Source organism: Microchirus variegatus, assembly GCF_963457635.1.
Source record: "Microchirus variegatus genome assembly, chromosome: 8".
In the NCBI taxonomy this organism is placed as follows: Eukaryota; Metazoa; Chordata; class Actinopteri; order Pleuronectiformes; family Soleidae; genus Microchirus; species Microchirus variegatus.
Window position 1 is genome coordinate 15,739,114 of NC_139809.1, and position 16,413 is coordinate 15,755,526.

At 45.1% G+C, this 16,413-nt stretch overlaps 1 protein-coding gene across 1 annotated transcript; it reads left to right on the forward strand.

The window, feature by feature from the left end:
* Window positions 1-11,606: 11,606 nt before the first annotated feature.
* Window positions 11,607-16,271, forward strand: znf710a (zinc finger protein 710a; the record flags this gene model as incomplete). Its single annotated transcript, XM_083893800.1, has 5 exons — window positions 11,607-11,768; window positions 12,276-13,769; window positions 14,351-14,542; window positions 14,631-14,805; window positions 15,864-16,271. The coding sequence occupies 5 exons, from the start codon at window positions 11,607-11,609 to the stop codon at window positions 16,031-16,033; spliced, it is 2,193 nt and encodes a 730-aa protein (XP_083749926.1). The 3' UTR covers window positions 16,034-16,271.
* Window positions 16,272-16,413: the final 142 nt, after the last annotated feature.

The following is a 16,413-nucleotide window of genomic DNA, read 5'->3' on the forward strand; positions in this document are numbered from 1 at the left end:
ATAAAGTACCTGTGTGGAGAAAAAAAAACATTTTTTTTTTCCCCTCTCCCACCTCACGCCTGCGATGAAAAAGTGCATTCCTGATAAGACGATATGAGTTCTCCCCCCTCCGACATTGTGTTTGCCGACTTATTGAATGAACTTGGCCGATCCTGCACTGTTGACTATGCCTTTATACCTGCACCCTGCTGCTGTATGGATGAATAAATGTGCAATGTGCCTATACATTAGGATTCATATTTGTATTTATATATATATATATATATATATATATATACATATATACAGAGTTACAGACACACAGTCGTCGTCGTCTTTTTATTTATTTATTTTTCTATATTCTGTGGTTTTTGAGTCTCTCGTGGCCATCCCTCTTCCTCCCTTCCCCCTCTCTGTTTTTTCCTCTCCTCACTGTCTTTTCTCTTTCGTCCTCTGTCTCTGTTTCTCTCACTCGCTCACCCCCCCTCCCTCCCTCCCCTCCCTTCTCCCTCTTTCTCTTGATCTCTCTCTCCTCCTCTCTCTTGCTCTCCCATGCTCCCCCTCTCCTCCTCCTCCTCCTCTTATGTTCTCTCTCTCCCTCTCTTTCCTTCCGTCGCTCTGTCTCACTCCCTCGCCCCCCTCTCTGTTCCTTTTATATCCTCCTTGCTGAATGCTCTTCTCCTCTCCTCCCTCAACTCTGTCTTTTCTCCTTTATATTCAGTCTTCTTTTTTCCTTTTTTCTCTCTCTCTCTCTCTCTCTCTCTCTCTCTCTCTCTCTCTCTCTCTCTCTCTCTCCCCACACTCCTCTTTCTCCAATGTTGTCTGCAAGCAGAGCTACTTCATCGCTAATATTCTGTCTTTTCCATTTAAGTCGCCGATACGACATGTGGACAGTATCCATTTCTGCATCTCGACATGTGAAAAAAAGTGAATTTATAAGTAGAGAAGAAGTGTGCGTTTGTTTATTTGCGTCTATTTGACTGAGGCAATAGTGATGATTTGTTTTTATCCAGTTTCTGTGTCCACTCTGTTCTTATTGACCTTAGTGGGGGGGGGGGGGGAACCTGGAGGCGTGAGTAAAAACCAGGGTGTGGCTGCTTATTTTATTTTTTTTAAATACTCACTTTTTATTCCCTTATATTCCATCTGCACTGCTGCCATGATTGTCTGTTCTGTGCTTATGAAAAGCCCTGCTGTGCTTCTTCTTTTCTTTTTTTTGTTGTTGGTGAAGGCTTAATTACTGCAGCTAATCATGCTCCAGACTTACTATTATATCAGCATGCCGTGCAGAGGTGACACTGATCCAGCAACTGTAAATAACAGAAGGTGTGTGGGCTAACGCCGGGTCTGCTAAAACATCCACGCCGCCGCCACGACGAACCACTCAAAAGAAAGTTCACAACACAAGATGTTAAATGTTCCCGAAACTTTCCACACGAGTGGAAACGGTAGACGACAAACTAGCGACTGACCCGGATCACAACATCTGTGCATAATGGCGGCTAATTTACACCCATATGAGTAAAAAAATCATCTCATTATTTTAGCCATATAGACTAGTGCTGGAAGTCAATGCTAACACACATAACGCGACATAACGCATGACTTGTTTCCAGGGTGACTGACCGGAAAAAAGACGCGCGTGACATTGTGTTTACATGTTAACATTACATGTTAGCTGTGTTAGCTCCTTTAGCGCTTGTCGAACTGTAGCAGACAAAAAGAGCAGCGCTACAAAAAAACACCGTACCAGTGTATTCCATATGTTTTTTAAATTTTAGCGTTACTTTAGAGACTCATTTTAACTATCGGGAGTCACGTAAACATGGCGTCACGCGCGTCTTTTTCTGGGCCAGTCTTCATGGATACGTGCAACGTGACGCGTTTCCGCGACATCATGTTTACGTGCCGAGACACCGGAGTCCAGGCACCGTTTACCAGTTAGCTCCGTTAGCTGCGTTAGCTGCTTTTGCGCCATTAGTGCACCTACAGTCGAAAGTTTAGCGTTACAGTTTAAAGTTTGGCGTTACTTTAGAGACTCGTTTTAATAATCGGGAGTCACGTAAAGATGACATCACACAGGTTTTTTTTGCGGCCAGTCGTCACGGAAACGCATTGTGCGTTAAGGTGGTTAACGGTGTTAACGACGTGATGTGTTTCCAATGACGACTGACCGGAAAAAAGACGGTTGTGACGTCATGTTTACGTGCCGCGGCACTGGAGTCCAGGCACCGTTTACCAGTTAGCTCCGTTAGCTGTGTTAGCTGCTTTTGCGCCATTAGTGCACGGACAGTCGAAAGTTTAGCGTTACAGTTTAAACTTTAGCGTTACTTTACAGATTCGTTTTAACAATCGGGAGTGACGATAAAATTATGTCACGCATATTTTTCTGGCCAGTGGTCTTGGAAACATGTTAACGTTGACGCCATTGACGCCATTAACCGCCGTTAATGCTTTAACATGTTTAACATGCCCAGCACTAAGAATTAGCAAACAAATCATCACATTATTTGAAACATATAGACATAAATCTTAGCTAAAATGTGGGGGGAAAAGAGTGTAAATTTGTTTGGGGGACCCAAAAAAAAACTCCCGCGACCCATCCATGGGCCCCGACCCAGTCTTTGGCAAAGGGTTAAAAAAATCTGCAGATTATACAGTAATTTATTGTCAAACCATTGTGGTAAATTACTTAAAAAAAGAATATAAACTGTATATATAACACTAAAAACAGTCATTTTTACACATTCTCCTGGAAAATGACATAATTGAATTTTAGGTTTGTTTTTTTGTCAAATCTACATTTTATGGCTGTTTCAGCAGGCTAGCATATGTACATTATTATGTATATTCATTCAGAATAGAAATAGACCATAAAAAATATAGATGAACACAAATACAATGTTACCAAATATACTACTAGAGAGTAGAAAAATTTTGAAAAATATGAAATATAAAAAGATAAAAACACACAAATACTGTTTTAGTTCACAGCAGCAGCACAGGATATTGCACTTGTTGGTTGGTTTAGCAGCAGTCTAATATTGTAATATTATACCATGTTAATAACCAATTGTGTTAAAGAGGGAAAAATAATACCATAATAGTGTCTGAATATTCGATTACTTCAATAAGCAATTGTGTGTAACATCAAATGCAGATTTTCAACGAGTTTCTTTATGAAAAAAATCGTCGACGCAGCACGGTTTAGGTGTTGTGTCACTACAAAATAGTGCTTACTTAATGTGGGCGGAGTCATCACTGCTCCGCTGCATGAAAGTTGTTTTACACACACACACACACAAACTAGTGACTAGTAAAACAGTTGTTTTCAGTGTAACGGAATCATTAGAATCAGTTCATTAAACATATTTGTTTGTGATGTCAGTGCTTTCGCTAAATACACCAGAATCCTGTTAAATATTGATATTTCGATATTTCCCCGTGCTATGCTAATGGAAACGCAACTTAGCCAGTGTTGTTGTTTGTTTTGAAGCTTGGTAATCTAATCTCTCCTCTTAACTTGTTCTGTTCTAAGTATCGTCAAATGTACCTGTTTGCTCATTTAAATATTCATTTCATGATTATTCAAATGCTGGGCTCATTTGCATGTTTTTAATTAGCAACCAAAAAAAAGGGACGTACTGCACGAGAGATAAAAATCAATAAATATGAACGTTTTTGTTTCGTCTTAAATGTATAAGAAATACAAAGAGTTTGGTGGGGAAATAAAATGCGGGTTATCGCACGTATCAGATGTCAATTTGTGTTTGGAGGGATGTTTTACAGCGTGCAGCGAGACGTTAAAGGACGAGGATTAGCTCATTTGCATCACTTGTGCTCAAGAAGTTAAATAAATAGAAATATGATGTATGCGACGCTGTTGCACTGCTAAGAAAGAAGTATTGAAATGTATTTAAATTTGGACAACAAAGAAAACAACAGCAAACAGAAAAGAACAAATTCAATCACCGTGAAACCGTGTGAGGCCTCGACTGCATAACGTTTACTTTTAAATCAGGTTTGTCCACATGTGGTTGACTGAAGACACTGTTGTGGACTTTTAAGGGTTTTCATTTTACATTTACATGCTTTTTGTGTGCTGTGTATTATTGTCTAAATCCATGGTTCTCAAACTGTGGCACGTGCGACACCAGTGGTACGAGAGCTTCCTCTGGTGGATAATCAGGAAATACTGTTCTACTGTATGTAAACCTGGGTATGAGATGGTAGAAAATGCGTAGAAAATGAAACAAATAACAACAAACACAAATAATAACAGTCGCCTTCTTAATCCATTCTTAAAGGCGCCATATGTAAGAATGTGGCCAAAAACGGTTACTACATTCAAATTCAAAATACCGAGGTCTTTTAGGTTTCGTTTTCTGACGTAACTGGCAACCCCTGGTTGCTCGGTAACTGAGAAAATACTGACTGCAATGATTGGTAGATGGCGGTAGGTTGCAGTCTGCAAAAAAAAAATTTTAATGCAAATATTTTGTCTGTATTGTTGTTGTTGGTGAGTTCAGTTTGTTATATGAACATTATTCCTGAGTCTCTGTGACATATTAGGAGGATTTTATGGCCAGATGCTTTAGATTTATTACATAATGCAGCTTCAATCTATCTTAATCCAATGCCACTATACCAGTGTTTAAAATATATGTGAGGAAGAGGAGGATGATTTTATCAGGAGGTAATTTGCTATAAAATGGTTGGGAAACAGTGGCATAGATTAAAAACAGAGGCTATGTGTGTCATTTGTGAAATACATCACAGTTCAAAGTTCGCGCGACTCGTTTTTAGGAACAAAAAGTCAAGGAAAAACTGTCTAATTTTGTGAATTCCGCAAAGTTATCACTACTTTATATCACTACTAAAAATCGTCACTTTTCACCTCCTCTGGTCGAGACATTTTTGAAAGGTACACTGAGGCCTTTATTCTAGAATTTAAAATGGAAATTGTGAGTAATCTCTATCATCTAACAAGCCCTGGTCATGACACACGACTTACTGTAATATAGCGTTTTAAATGTCTTACATTCAACACACCTTTAATAAGTGAATATATCATTTATTATCCTCAGTTCCTGGTTAAGAGAACATCCATTTTTCTGTTGTGGAACTAATAATAAAGGACTATCTTATCTTATCGTCGGTTGCTTCCACACATGAGCTGGACTATTGCATCCTCCTGGTTTATAGGGGAGATTCTCTTTTTTAAAGTCTGGTCAGCACACACCAGTTGTTAACACCAACGCTAGTTAGGCTCTTATGTGGCCAATCAGGGCTGGAACCCTCCTCACCTTCCTCCCTTTCCTCACCAATTTCTTGCTTTCTGATCAGAAAAGAAAATTCCTTCCTCACCCCTCCATCTTCTTTCCTTTTATTCTTTTATTTATTTATTCTTCTCTCCTCCTCGCTTTCTGATCAGCAGAGAGAAAAAATCCTCACCTGAACACTGTGCTCTATAACAACCGCGTACACAAACCTGCCATGGTATTCCAGTTTTGCCTGACAGTGAAAAGGGGATGTTGAATTATAGCCATCACCGCAGCACAGCACGGTATCACACACAGCCAGAGTGAAGACACTGTATGCAGCATCTGTCTGTCTGTCTGTCTGTCTGTTACTGGATGAAGCAACAACAGTGAAAATGGGTGTGAGACTAACATACACTCACTAAAGAAAGTAGTGCTAGACGCGTTTCTACGACACATTTCTATGACGACTGACCGGAAAAAGAATGACGTCATGTTTACGTGACTCCCAATTTGTTAAAATGAGTCCCTAAAGTAAGCACAGCTCTTTTTGTTTAATAAACAGACCATTCAAGTTCGACTGTAGGAGCGCTAACGGTGCTAACGGAGCTAATGGAGCTAACCGGTAAACCGTGCCTGGACTCCACTGCCACGGCACGTAAACATGACACATTAACGCATGGCGCGTTTCCATGATGACTGACCTTGGAAAAGGCACGTGTGATGCCATGTTTACATGACTCCCAGTTGTTAAAATTAGTCTCTAAAGTAACGCTAAACTTTAAAAACAGAGGCACACATACGCAGTACAAAGGTACGCTGGTTATTTGTTAGCGCTGCTCTTTTCGTTTCATAAACAGACTGCTCCCATTTCGACTGAAGGCGCACTAACGGCGCTAAAGGAGCTAACTGGTAAATGGTGCCTGGACTCCGCTGCTGCGGCGCGTAAACATGACACATTAACACATGACGACAGACCAGAAAAGTGGCTCGTGAGGTCATGTTTACATGACTCCCAGTTGTTAAAATGAGTCGCTAAAGTAACGCTAAACTTTAAAAACAGAGGCACACATAGGCAGTACACAGGTACGCTTCTTTGTTAGCGCTGCTCTTTTCTCGTTTGATAAACAGACCGCTCCAGTTCGACTGTAGGCTAATAGCGCTGAAGAGCTAACGCAGCTAACTGGTAAATGGTGCCTGGACTCCGGTGCCGCGGCACCGCGTAAACATCACATCACGCGCATCTTTTTCCGGTCAGTCGTCGCATGGAAACGCGGCATGTGTTAATGTTGACGCCGTTAACGTGCACTAATGTTGACACTTTAGACATTTCCTTTGCTAAATATTGGAGATTTAACGCATGCATTCAGGATTATTTAAGTCTATTTAACTTGAATCTACAATTCGGCATTGTTCACTTCGATTCTCGTGTCGAACGTCACGTGCGTGACTCTTCCAGTGACGACACTCCAAGTTGCGACATGCTGCTTATTTAACAGACCGCTCCAGTTGCGACTGTAGGCGCGCTAACCCATCGCTAAAGGAGCTAACGGAGCTAACTGGTAAACGCTACATGGACTCCGTTAAACATGAAGTCATGACGCGCGTCTTTTTTTCCGGTCAGTCTTGACGGAAAACAGGTCATGCGTTTACGTTGACGCCGCCGTTTCCGACTTCCTCTCATCCTCCAAAAAATAAAGAAAAGGTACAACTTTGACCTACAGCAACGTGACGCCGTACACCCATAGATACACACACACACACACAGAGGCCCGGGGGAGTTAGAAACTGACAAAAGTCAAATGGACGACAACCCCCTCGTGTCAGAAGTGTTTTGTTCCAGGACAGAGAGGAAGTGAAAGTGTGTGTTTTTTAAGTGTGTGTCACTTCACAAACGTCACTTCCTTCCCTAATCTTTTGATGCACATATAGAATCGTAAAAATGCGTGTGTACAAATCAACAAAGGTGATGCTAGTTAAGCCCAATTTATACTTCTGCGTAAAGTGCTCTGCGTAGGCTACGTAGAGACTCTGCGTCGACGCAGAGACTGTCGAAGAGCCTCTGCGTCGTCTCCGTCAGCACGAAATATTTTTTAAGTGTCCGTCACTCCGTCAAGGGACTACGGAGACGGCAAAAGCTGCGATTGGTCCTCAGGACAGGCTGAGCTAAGCTGCTCTGTGCCGGCTCTCAGTGCGCTCCGGGCGTCCTGACAGAGGCGGAGCTGATCCCCGCCGATAACGCCGCTGCCGAACTATAAATACGTCATATCTTAACACACACAGCACACGTTTAGACCCTAAATGGCCAATTTCTCGCCTCAAATTATCTTAAAACTGCGTTCCGTCACACAGAAAAGTGAGAAAAGGCCACTGTTTCAACAACAACAGTCTTTCTTTCTCGGACGCCATTGCTCACTGTAGCCAGAAGCACAACAACCTTGCGCAGCGACCCCTACTGATCGGGCGGGAAATTGCAGCGAGTGTCCGTCACCACGACGCAGAAGTATAAATGCTCGAGGCGTCTCCGTGGTGACGCAGACGGATAACGCATACGCAGTCGGAGAAGTATAATGTGGCCTTAACACTCACACACTCACTGACAGGAAGTGAACGGACAAGTGAGCAGGTTTTTGCTGTTATGAAGATTCAGGGCCTGGAAAGAAGCCAGTGTTTTTCTTCTTCTTCTTCTTCTCTCTTCCCCCTCCCTTAAATAAAAAAAAGAAAAAAAAAACTTTTGTTGTCTGTGTCTTTTTCCTTCTCCCCATAGGCTAGTTCTGTGTTGTTTTATGTACGTGTCCCTTGTTGTTTCTTCCATGTGGTTTCTTTGTCTTTTCAGCCTCTTATCTCTTTGTTTCTTCCCCCCTCGCTCTCCTTCTATTTTCTCTCTCTCTCTCTCTCCCTCCACTTCCTGCTATCTCTCCCCCTCACTCACTCAATCTCTTTCTCCTTCCACCACCCCACTCTCATTCCCTATCTCCTCCTCCTCCTCCTCCTCTCTCTCTCTATCTTTTCTCATTCTCCCAGCTTCTCCGAGCCGCTGATGATTGATCAAGGTTTTCAAGGTTTGCCCTTTCCTGTTATTTAGTGAAGGAAATGTTTATGCAGAGTCCTCTGTCTTACAATTACCATTGTCATGTGTCCACACACACACACACACACACACACACACACACACACACACACACACACACACACACACACACACACACACACACACACACACACACACACACACACACACACACATACACACACACACATACACACACACACTTTTCTGTTTACTAGTTAAAAGTAAAGGTAAGCACTGGTGTGTGAATACCTGTCTAATGATCAGGATCATCTTCAACTCATAACTTGGAGCGTGCACGTACGCACGCGCACACGCACACACACGCACACACACACACACACACTCAAAAAACAAGAAAGAAGAAGAAGAAGAAGAAACCTGGAAGTTCAATAGTTAATGTCTTCCCTTGCTGTTTTTCCTTTTCCTCACTCTCTCCGTCTCTCTCTCTCTCTCTATCTCCTTTCCTCTCTCTCCATTCCCTTTGCTCTCACCCTCCTCCTCCTCCTCTTCCTCTCCTTGATTCTACCCCCCTCCCTCCTCCTCCTCTTTTCTCTTGCTGATGGACTCTTCTTTTTTATTTTCACACTCCACCATCCCCCCTTTTTTTCTTCTCTCTTTTTTCTTCTTCTCTTCTTCCCCCCCTCCTCCCTCCCTCTATCTCTCTTCCCATCCCCACCCCCCTCCTCCTCCACTCTTCTTTTATTCTTTCTTTCTCTTTCTTTTGCCACATCCTTTCTTATGCTACCCCCCTCCTCCTCCTCCCTCCCTTCCCGTCTCTCCTTTCCCTTCTTCCTCCCTTTTTTTGCTGCATTCTATTCTTCCCTCCCCCCACCCCCGGCTCTCTTTCCTCTCTCCCTTTTTCTTTCTGTCTCTCTCACCTCCTCCCCTCCTCCTCCTCCACTCAGCTTCACTCCCTCCCTCCTTCTGCTTCTTTCTTCCTTATTCTTCCCCCCTCCCTCCCTCCCTCCCTCCCTCCCTCCCTCCGTCCTTCTCTAACTGCTTTTTTCTCCTTCTCTTTTCTTTTGTCACTCATTTTTCTTTCTTTCTTTCTGGTTTTTTTTGCCTCCTCTGAATTTCTCAGACAGTTTATACTTCAGGCTGTCTCAATAGTTAATTAGTTTGAATCTTAGAAATAATGGCAGCAAACTCTCTCTCTCTTTTTCCTCTTCTCTCTATCTTCTCTTCCTCTGTGTGGAAAGTTAAAAATTTGGAGGCATTTTTCTCAGACATTATCTGTCTGTGCTGCACTGACACTGACACCTCCACCCCATATAGTGTGTGTTGTGAAAGTGAGTGCGCGTGCATTTCCATATATGAAAACACCTATGCGTGCACGTGCGAGGAGCAACTGTGCTTATTAGATTTTCTCTTCTTTCTTTCTTTTTTTTGTAATTGTTTATGCATCTGAGCACATGCTCAAGAGGAGGAGGTGGAGAAGAGGAGGTGGTGGTGTGTGTGTGTGGGGGGGGGGGGGGGGGGAGAGAAAAAGACAATAACGGAAATGCAAAGTACGAAGTGCGATCAAGAAGGAGATAGAGCTGGTGTTTTTTTCGCCGAGCGCTCCAGAAGAGAAAATGCGTGTTGAAGGGTCATGCTGGATTGTATGTAGTGAGAAAGGAAGATAAGACGAGTGTGTGTGTGTGTGTGTCTGTGTGTGTAAGACAGAAAGAGAAGTGAGATGGGAAAGAGAGGGTGGGAGGAAGGAAGAGAAAGAAAATGGGGTGATGCTGTGCGTGTGCACGTGTGTGTGTTTGTGTGTGTGGAGGGGGAGGTGGTGGTGGGGGGGGGGGGGGGGGTGCAGGCAGAGGCACAGTCAGTTCTGATAACAGCAACAGTAGGAGGAGGAGGATGAGCTGTGGGACCGCCCCACTCCCTCTCTCTCTCCTCTCTCTCGCTCTCTCCTCAGATATAAATAGGAGGTGGATTCTTCTCTTTTTTCCTCCGTGAGCTCCACTCATTTCTCCTGAAGGATGAGATCCCTGACACACCTCAAACATCACTCCAGGAACAATGTGGTGAGTCGCACAGATGTAGGCAGATGTGTTGTGGGGGCAGTGTTGGGTGTTTACATGGGTTTGGTTTGGTCACTTTGCTCTTGCACAGGTTGTTTGTGGGGGGGGTTATTTACACTTTCATGTTCCTGTGTGTGTTTCTTCACTACATCTCTGTAAAGAGAAGAAGAAGAAGAAGAGTTTGTGTTGTTGTTGTGTTGTTTCGGGGCTCCTGCTCTAATTGTTTGTCCTTAGGTGTCTTTCACTCGCACAACTTTAAATGTGAAAGTACGGACTCTCTCCTCCCTCCTCCCCTACCTTCCCTGTCTCCTTGTCATTTGTCTTTTTCTCTTTCATTTTGTCAGCCTTTCATTTTGCTGTGCTTTTTTCTTCTTCTCTCCCCCCCTCCTCCACCACCACTACCCTCCTTCCCCTCTTTTCTCTCTCACTCACTCTGTCTTTCTGTCTCTCTCCACACCCCCCCCCACCACCACCACCCTCCTCCCACTCCTTTTCCTTTCTCTCACACGCTCACTCAATCTCTCGTTCCCCTTCCCTCCTCCACCTCCCTCCCCTCTTTCTTTATCTTTCAGCCCCTCCATCTCATTTCTCTCTCTCTCTGTCTCCCTCCCCCGCCCACAGCTCTTTTCTCCTTCTCTCCCTCCCTCCCTCTCTTTTCTCACACACATGCTTTCAAACACACACACACACCCAGTCTCTTTCCTTTTCTTTCCTCACAAACACACACACACACACACACACACACACACACACACAGTCTGTCTCTGTCTGACTACTTTAAAAGCAGTAATTATAAATGACGTGGTTATCAGGGCATCCAGGTCTACTCCCCTCTCTCTCTCTCTCCCACACACACACACACACACCTTTATTCCTGCAATATCACTATCTCCTCTCCCCCTTTTCTCTCCTTTCTGCATCCACTCCTTTCTTTTTCGCCTTTGTACTCGCTCAGAAAAGAGAAGCAGTGCTTGCTTGTATGGCACAGACTGAAGACCAAAGTCTGAAAGGAAACCACCTTCTTTCTATACATTTTTCCTTCTTCTTCTTCTTCTTCTTCTTCTTCTTCTTCTTGTTGTCAAGGTTCACGCTGAGAAACAACCTGCAATACTCACTTCTGCTTTACCACACACACAATATTCTTCCTCAAAGTTTCACTCTTCCCCTTTTACAGGCAGCGTAAACATGCGAGATGTAGGAGACCCCCCCCCCCAAAAAAACACTTCTGAAGCATACAATTGCATTAGCGTTAGAGTCGTATGCATCCGTCTAGAATACAGAATGAGCTGCAAGCTCAATCGAATGTCTGTTATGGATATGAGACCGAGGCTGGCCGGGGCATACATCATCTTTTTTAAGGAAGCCCAGTGTAGCAGGCGTTATGAAGTCCTTCATGAATGGGACAGATATAGTGACAGCTTCAGCGATGAGCCCGACACTTTGGTCGGCCAACGCTGCACCGGGGGACCCCCCCACAGGAAGTGCAGAGGACAGTCCACGGAAGTCTTACTTCCTGGCTGGAACCTGCATCCCTTGTTGTGTCCTTTATTATTCTAAAAGCCTGTCAAGGAAGGAAGCAGCGGGGGGTGGGGGTGGTAGTGGGGTGGGGGTGTGCTAGGCTATAGCACAGATCTGTCTTATCATCTAGATCTAATGTTGCGTGTGGATTCACAGAGCGAAAGAAACAAGGCGTAGTCCGAGTGCAGCGGGTCCTGAAAAACACTAGGTTTGGAGGCCGAGGAGAGAAGATTGTACAGACGCTGGTGTCCCTGAGTCTTTCGAACTAAATAACATGGTCGTTTCGATGTTGTTGGCCGCACAAAACCTTTTATTTGCTACAATGATGACGCCAAATATCATGAATCTACAATAGGGAAAATGGGGCCACAAAACGGCACAGAGTTTTGCAACATCAGAACAGTATATTAACGTTGTATGTTTTTCTTCCAGGAGGAGGAGAGCAGTCGATTGGTGCGAGCCTACCCTAAGATGACTGAGAGCCAAGTGGATGTGGGCACGCAGACCGAGCCTGTGGTGGTGCTATCTCTGGCTCAGGCAGCTGTGCTCGGTCTCATCTCCCAGAATGAAATATTCGGGGCCACGATTGCCCCGAACGGCTTTTACACCGGCGAGACCAGGGAGTGTCAGCCGCCGCTGCCGCCGCCCTCCGAAGCGATGGAGTACGAGTATGCCGACCAGCTGATAGGCGCCAACGGAGACTACCTGCCGGAGCCCGCCGAGGAGCCGGAGCCCCAGCCCCACTGCAGCGAGAGACGACGACCCGGGCCCCGCATCGGGCGGACCAAAAGGCCCAGGAACAATGAAGAGTCGCAGACTCCCCATCAGAAAGCGACACATCTACAGGCTCAAGTTAAAGGTGAAAGGCTCGAGTCTGACTCCCCTCCTTCCTGCAGACACAGTCCGGGAAAATCAGAAGATCCAGTGACCCAAAAAAGGTCTCTGAAAGAGGAGCAGGCCTGTGGAAACTGTGTCTCATGTGTGAGAGATACACCCGGTCCAAAAGCAGACGGACAACCAGAACAGGAAGGGGAAGACAACACTGGTAGAGACAGAGAGCGGAAAGACGAGGAGGGGGCAGCAGCAGTAGAAGAAGAAGAGGAAGAGGCGCTAAACCTCAAGACGACTGGAGAGAATGGGAGTCCTCTAGAGAATCGCTATTATGAACCTAATGAGGCAGGGTATGAGGCTGCCGACATGTCACTGCCGGGAGAGTACGAGGAGAACGGCCAGGCCATGTTGTGGTCTGACCCGGAGGGTCTCGCCAGGCGGATGCAGATCGACCGGCTGGACATCAACGTCCAGATCGACGAGTCGTACTGCGTGGACGTGGGCGAGGGTCTGAAGCGCTGGAAGTGCCGCATGTGCGAGAAGTCGTACACGTCCAAGTACAACCTGGTGACTCACATCCTGGGCCACAACGGAATAAAGCCTCACGAATGTCTACACTGCGGAAAGCTATTCAAGCAGCCGAGCCATCTCCAGACCCACCTGCTCACGCACCAGGGAACCAGGCCGCACAAGTGCACGGTTTGCGAGAAAGCCTTCACGCAGACCAGCCACCTGAAGAGGCACATGCTGCAGCATTCGGACGTCAAGCCGTACAGCTGTCGCTTCTGCGGCCGCGGCTTCGCCTACCCCAGCGAGCTGCGGACGCACGAGAACAAACACGAGAACGGCCAGTGCCACGTCTGCACGCAGTGCGGCCTGGAGTTCCCCACCTACGCACACCTGAAACGCCACCTCGCCAGCCACCAGGGCCCCACCACGTACCAGTGCACCGAGTGCCACAAGTCCTTTGCCTACCGCAGCCAGCTGCAGAACCACCTGATGAAGCACCAGAACGTGCGGCCCTACGTTTGCCCCGAGTGTGGCATGGAGTTCGTCCAGATCCACCATCTCAGACAACACGCTCTAACTCACAAGGTACAGTTCAGCGCACTCCCTCGCGTTAAAGGTACCAAGACCCAAATGTGTGCCTTTGTCTACCGATCAAATGTGGACAGAACCTTTAATTTAAAAATAGAAAATAAATGCGACAAGCGATTTAGAAAAGCAGGGGTAGTTCAGTTTGAATTCAGCCTTTTTTCATTCCCCTTCTAAAACTCGGTTGCTTTGTAAACAAGGCCATCAAAGGCCCTGGAGTTCTTTTTGTATATGTGACTCAACCCCCACTTTGTTGTTTTTTTTTTGTCGTGTCATCTGCAGAGCTAGTTCCTTTGTTGAATCACTGTGGTCCCGCTCGCTCTCTTCATTTCATTTTATAGTTTGCTTTATTCTACAGGAGCACACATGTATTTAAGGCATTTGCTTCTGTGGAATATTAAAGTTATATAAAAAGGTAGATAATTAATGAAACAACCAGCTTTCAACACTTGGAGGGAGGCTCATGTAGATCAAAAGCTTGACTGCCGTTTCCTTCTCCTCCTCCTCACTTTTCCTCTTAAGCATATGTTTACGCAAATTAAAAGTAAGGCCATTAAAACATGACTTTAATCTCTCTGCAGGGTATGAAGGAATTCAAGTGTGACGTCTGTGCCAGGGAGTTCACGCTGTCCGCCAACCTGAAGAGACACATGCTAATCCACGCCAGCGTGCGGCCCTTCCAGTGCCACGTCTGCTTCAAGACCTTCGTCCAGAAGCAAACCCTTAAAACGCATATGATTGTCCATCTGCCGGTCAAGCCTTTCAAATGCAAGGTGAGTGAGCGGAGCAGCTAACGGACAACAACAAGTCCGAACACAAGACGCCATAACTGACCGCTGCGCTCTTGTTTGTTTTCCGCAGGTGTGCGGAAAGTCGTTCAACAGAATGTACAACCTGCTCGGACACATGCATCTCCACGCCGGCAGCAAGCCCTTCAAGTGCCCTTACTGCACCAGCAAGTTCAACCTGAAGGGCAACCTCAGTCGACACATGAAGGTCAAACACGGAATTATGGACACCTCCATAGACGGGCAAGGTGAATAGCTTCTTGTTGTTTTTCCCCCCCCCCGTTTGTGTTGTAATGATGCATTCCGTTTACAACAGAAGGCAGAAAGTCAGGACATGCCATGGAAGTAAACTATAATTTAGGATGTTTACATGCGTCTTAAAAGTCCAATTTTAGTCAGACTAAGACAATATTATGGTCTTCTTAATGTCATGTAAACACGCTAGTCTGACTAAAATCAAGTTAGTCTTAGTCGAACTAAAATACCTGCATAATGCGATTCATAGTCCGATTACTCCTGTATGTATACGCTCTCCTCCACATGCAAGAATGTCCGACTGCTCGTCTTAGTCAGACTACGGCCTTAGCTCGATGGAACTGTGCATGTATATGTACAGACTGTTAGCATCGCCGTATTTAGCTCTACGCAGTATTTAGCTCTACACAAGCAGCGTAGCAACATGTCCATGGTTAAAAACTAAAACAGTACTATTATGCTACACAAAAAAAGAGAAGTGCAATTAACAGTGAAAGCAGCAGCAGGATGTTGTTAATTTTCGACAGGAGTGGCAGCCATCTTGGATTCCTGCATCACACACCACAAACTTCCACTTCAAAAAACACACAACACGGCTATTTTGTCATTTCAGGCTGCTGTAGAAACATGGCGGCACAAGGCTAGCAGTTATACAAACATACATTTCATTTGTGCCAATAAACTCGGCTGAATGTGACACAGTTAGACCACCGTGATGGATGAAAATCCTTGATGACAAGTTCCGAGTTGTGCGTGGCAAATTTCCCAGAGAGGTTTTCGTGTGTCACGTCATTGTCGCTAATGTACTTTGACTCAGCATGCTACGTTGTAAGCTAGCGGCCAAGTGTTTTGATGTCTGTCTGCCTCCCTGTGTGTTTAGTAAATCTGGAAGTGGCTGGATTAGACATGGCTGTCTATCAGTGAGGAATGATATTGAGGCAGGAGGAGGAGGCGCAGAGATCAACTGGCTGCCCTTAGCGAGGCCATGTGTCTTTCTATGTGTGTGTGTTTTGAGGACAGCGCGGGATCATATTATCTTCTTCTTCTTCAGAACCCCCCCAAGACACCGAGGGACAAGACGACTACGAAGAGGAGAGCTTTGAATTCAGCGAGCGAGAGAACCGCGCCAACAACAACAACACGCCCGACATCGCTAAGCTAACTCAAATGGAATATTACAGCACCTATGGGAAGGGCGCGGGGCGTTTCAGCACGGCATGAATTATTCAAAGACGACGCAAACTGAACACACGCGTGAACTAATGAACATTTTCTTTTTGCTGTTAAAGTGCTTTTGTTGTTCTTCACGGGCAACGGAAAAAGGACCCCCGGCAAAAACCCGCACATCCGTATGCACTGGAATAGTTCGTAGCGCTACCAAAATTTTGAAAAAATGTATAACTTTTTTATCCGCACATTTTTTTTCATCTCGAAAAATCTGCAAATCTACTGACTACATAGATTATATTTGAGGAAAGGCGGAGGAGGACTGAAAATAGAAAAAAATCTATATTAAAAAATACCTATATATGTCGCTAGTTATATACCAGAACGTCATCTGAGCCGAAATTGGACAAGCACATTTTATTTTTTAGCTATTA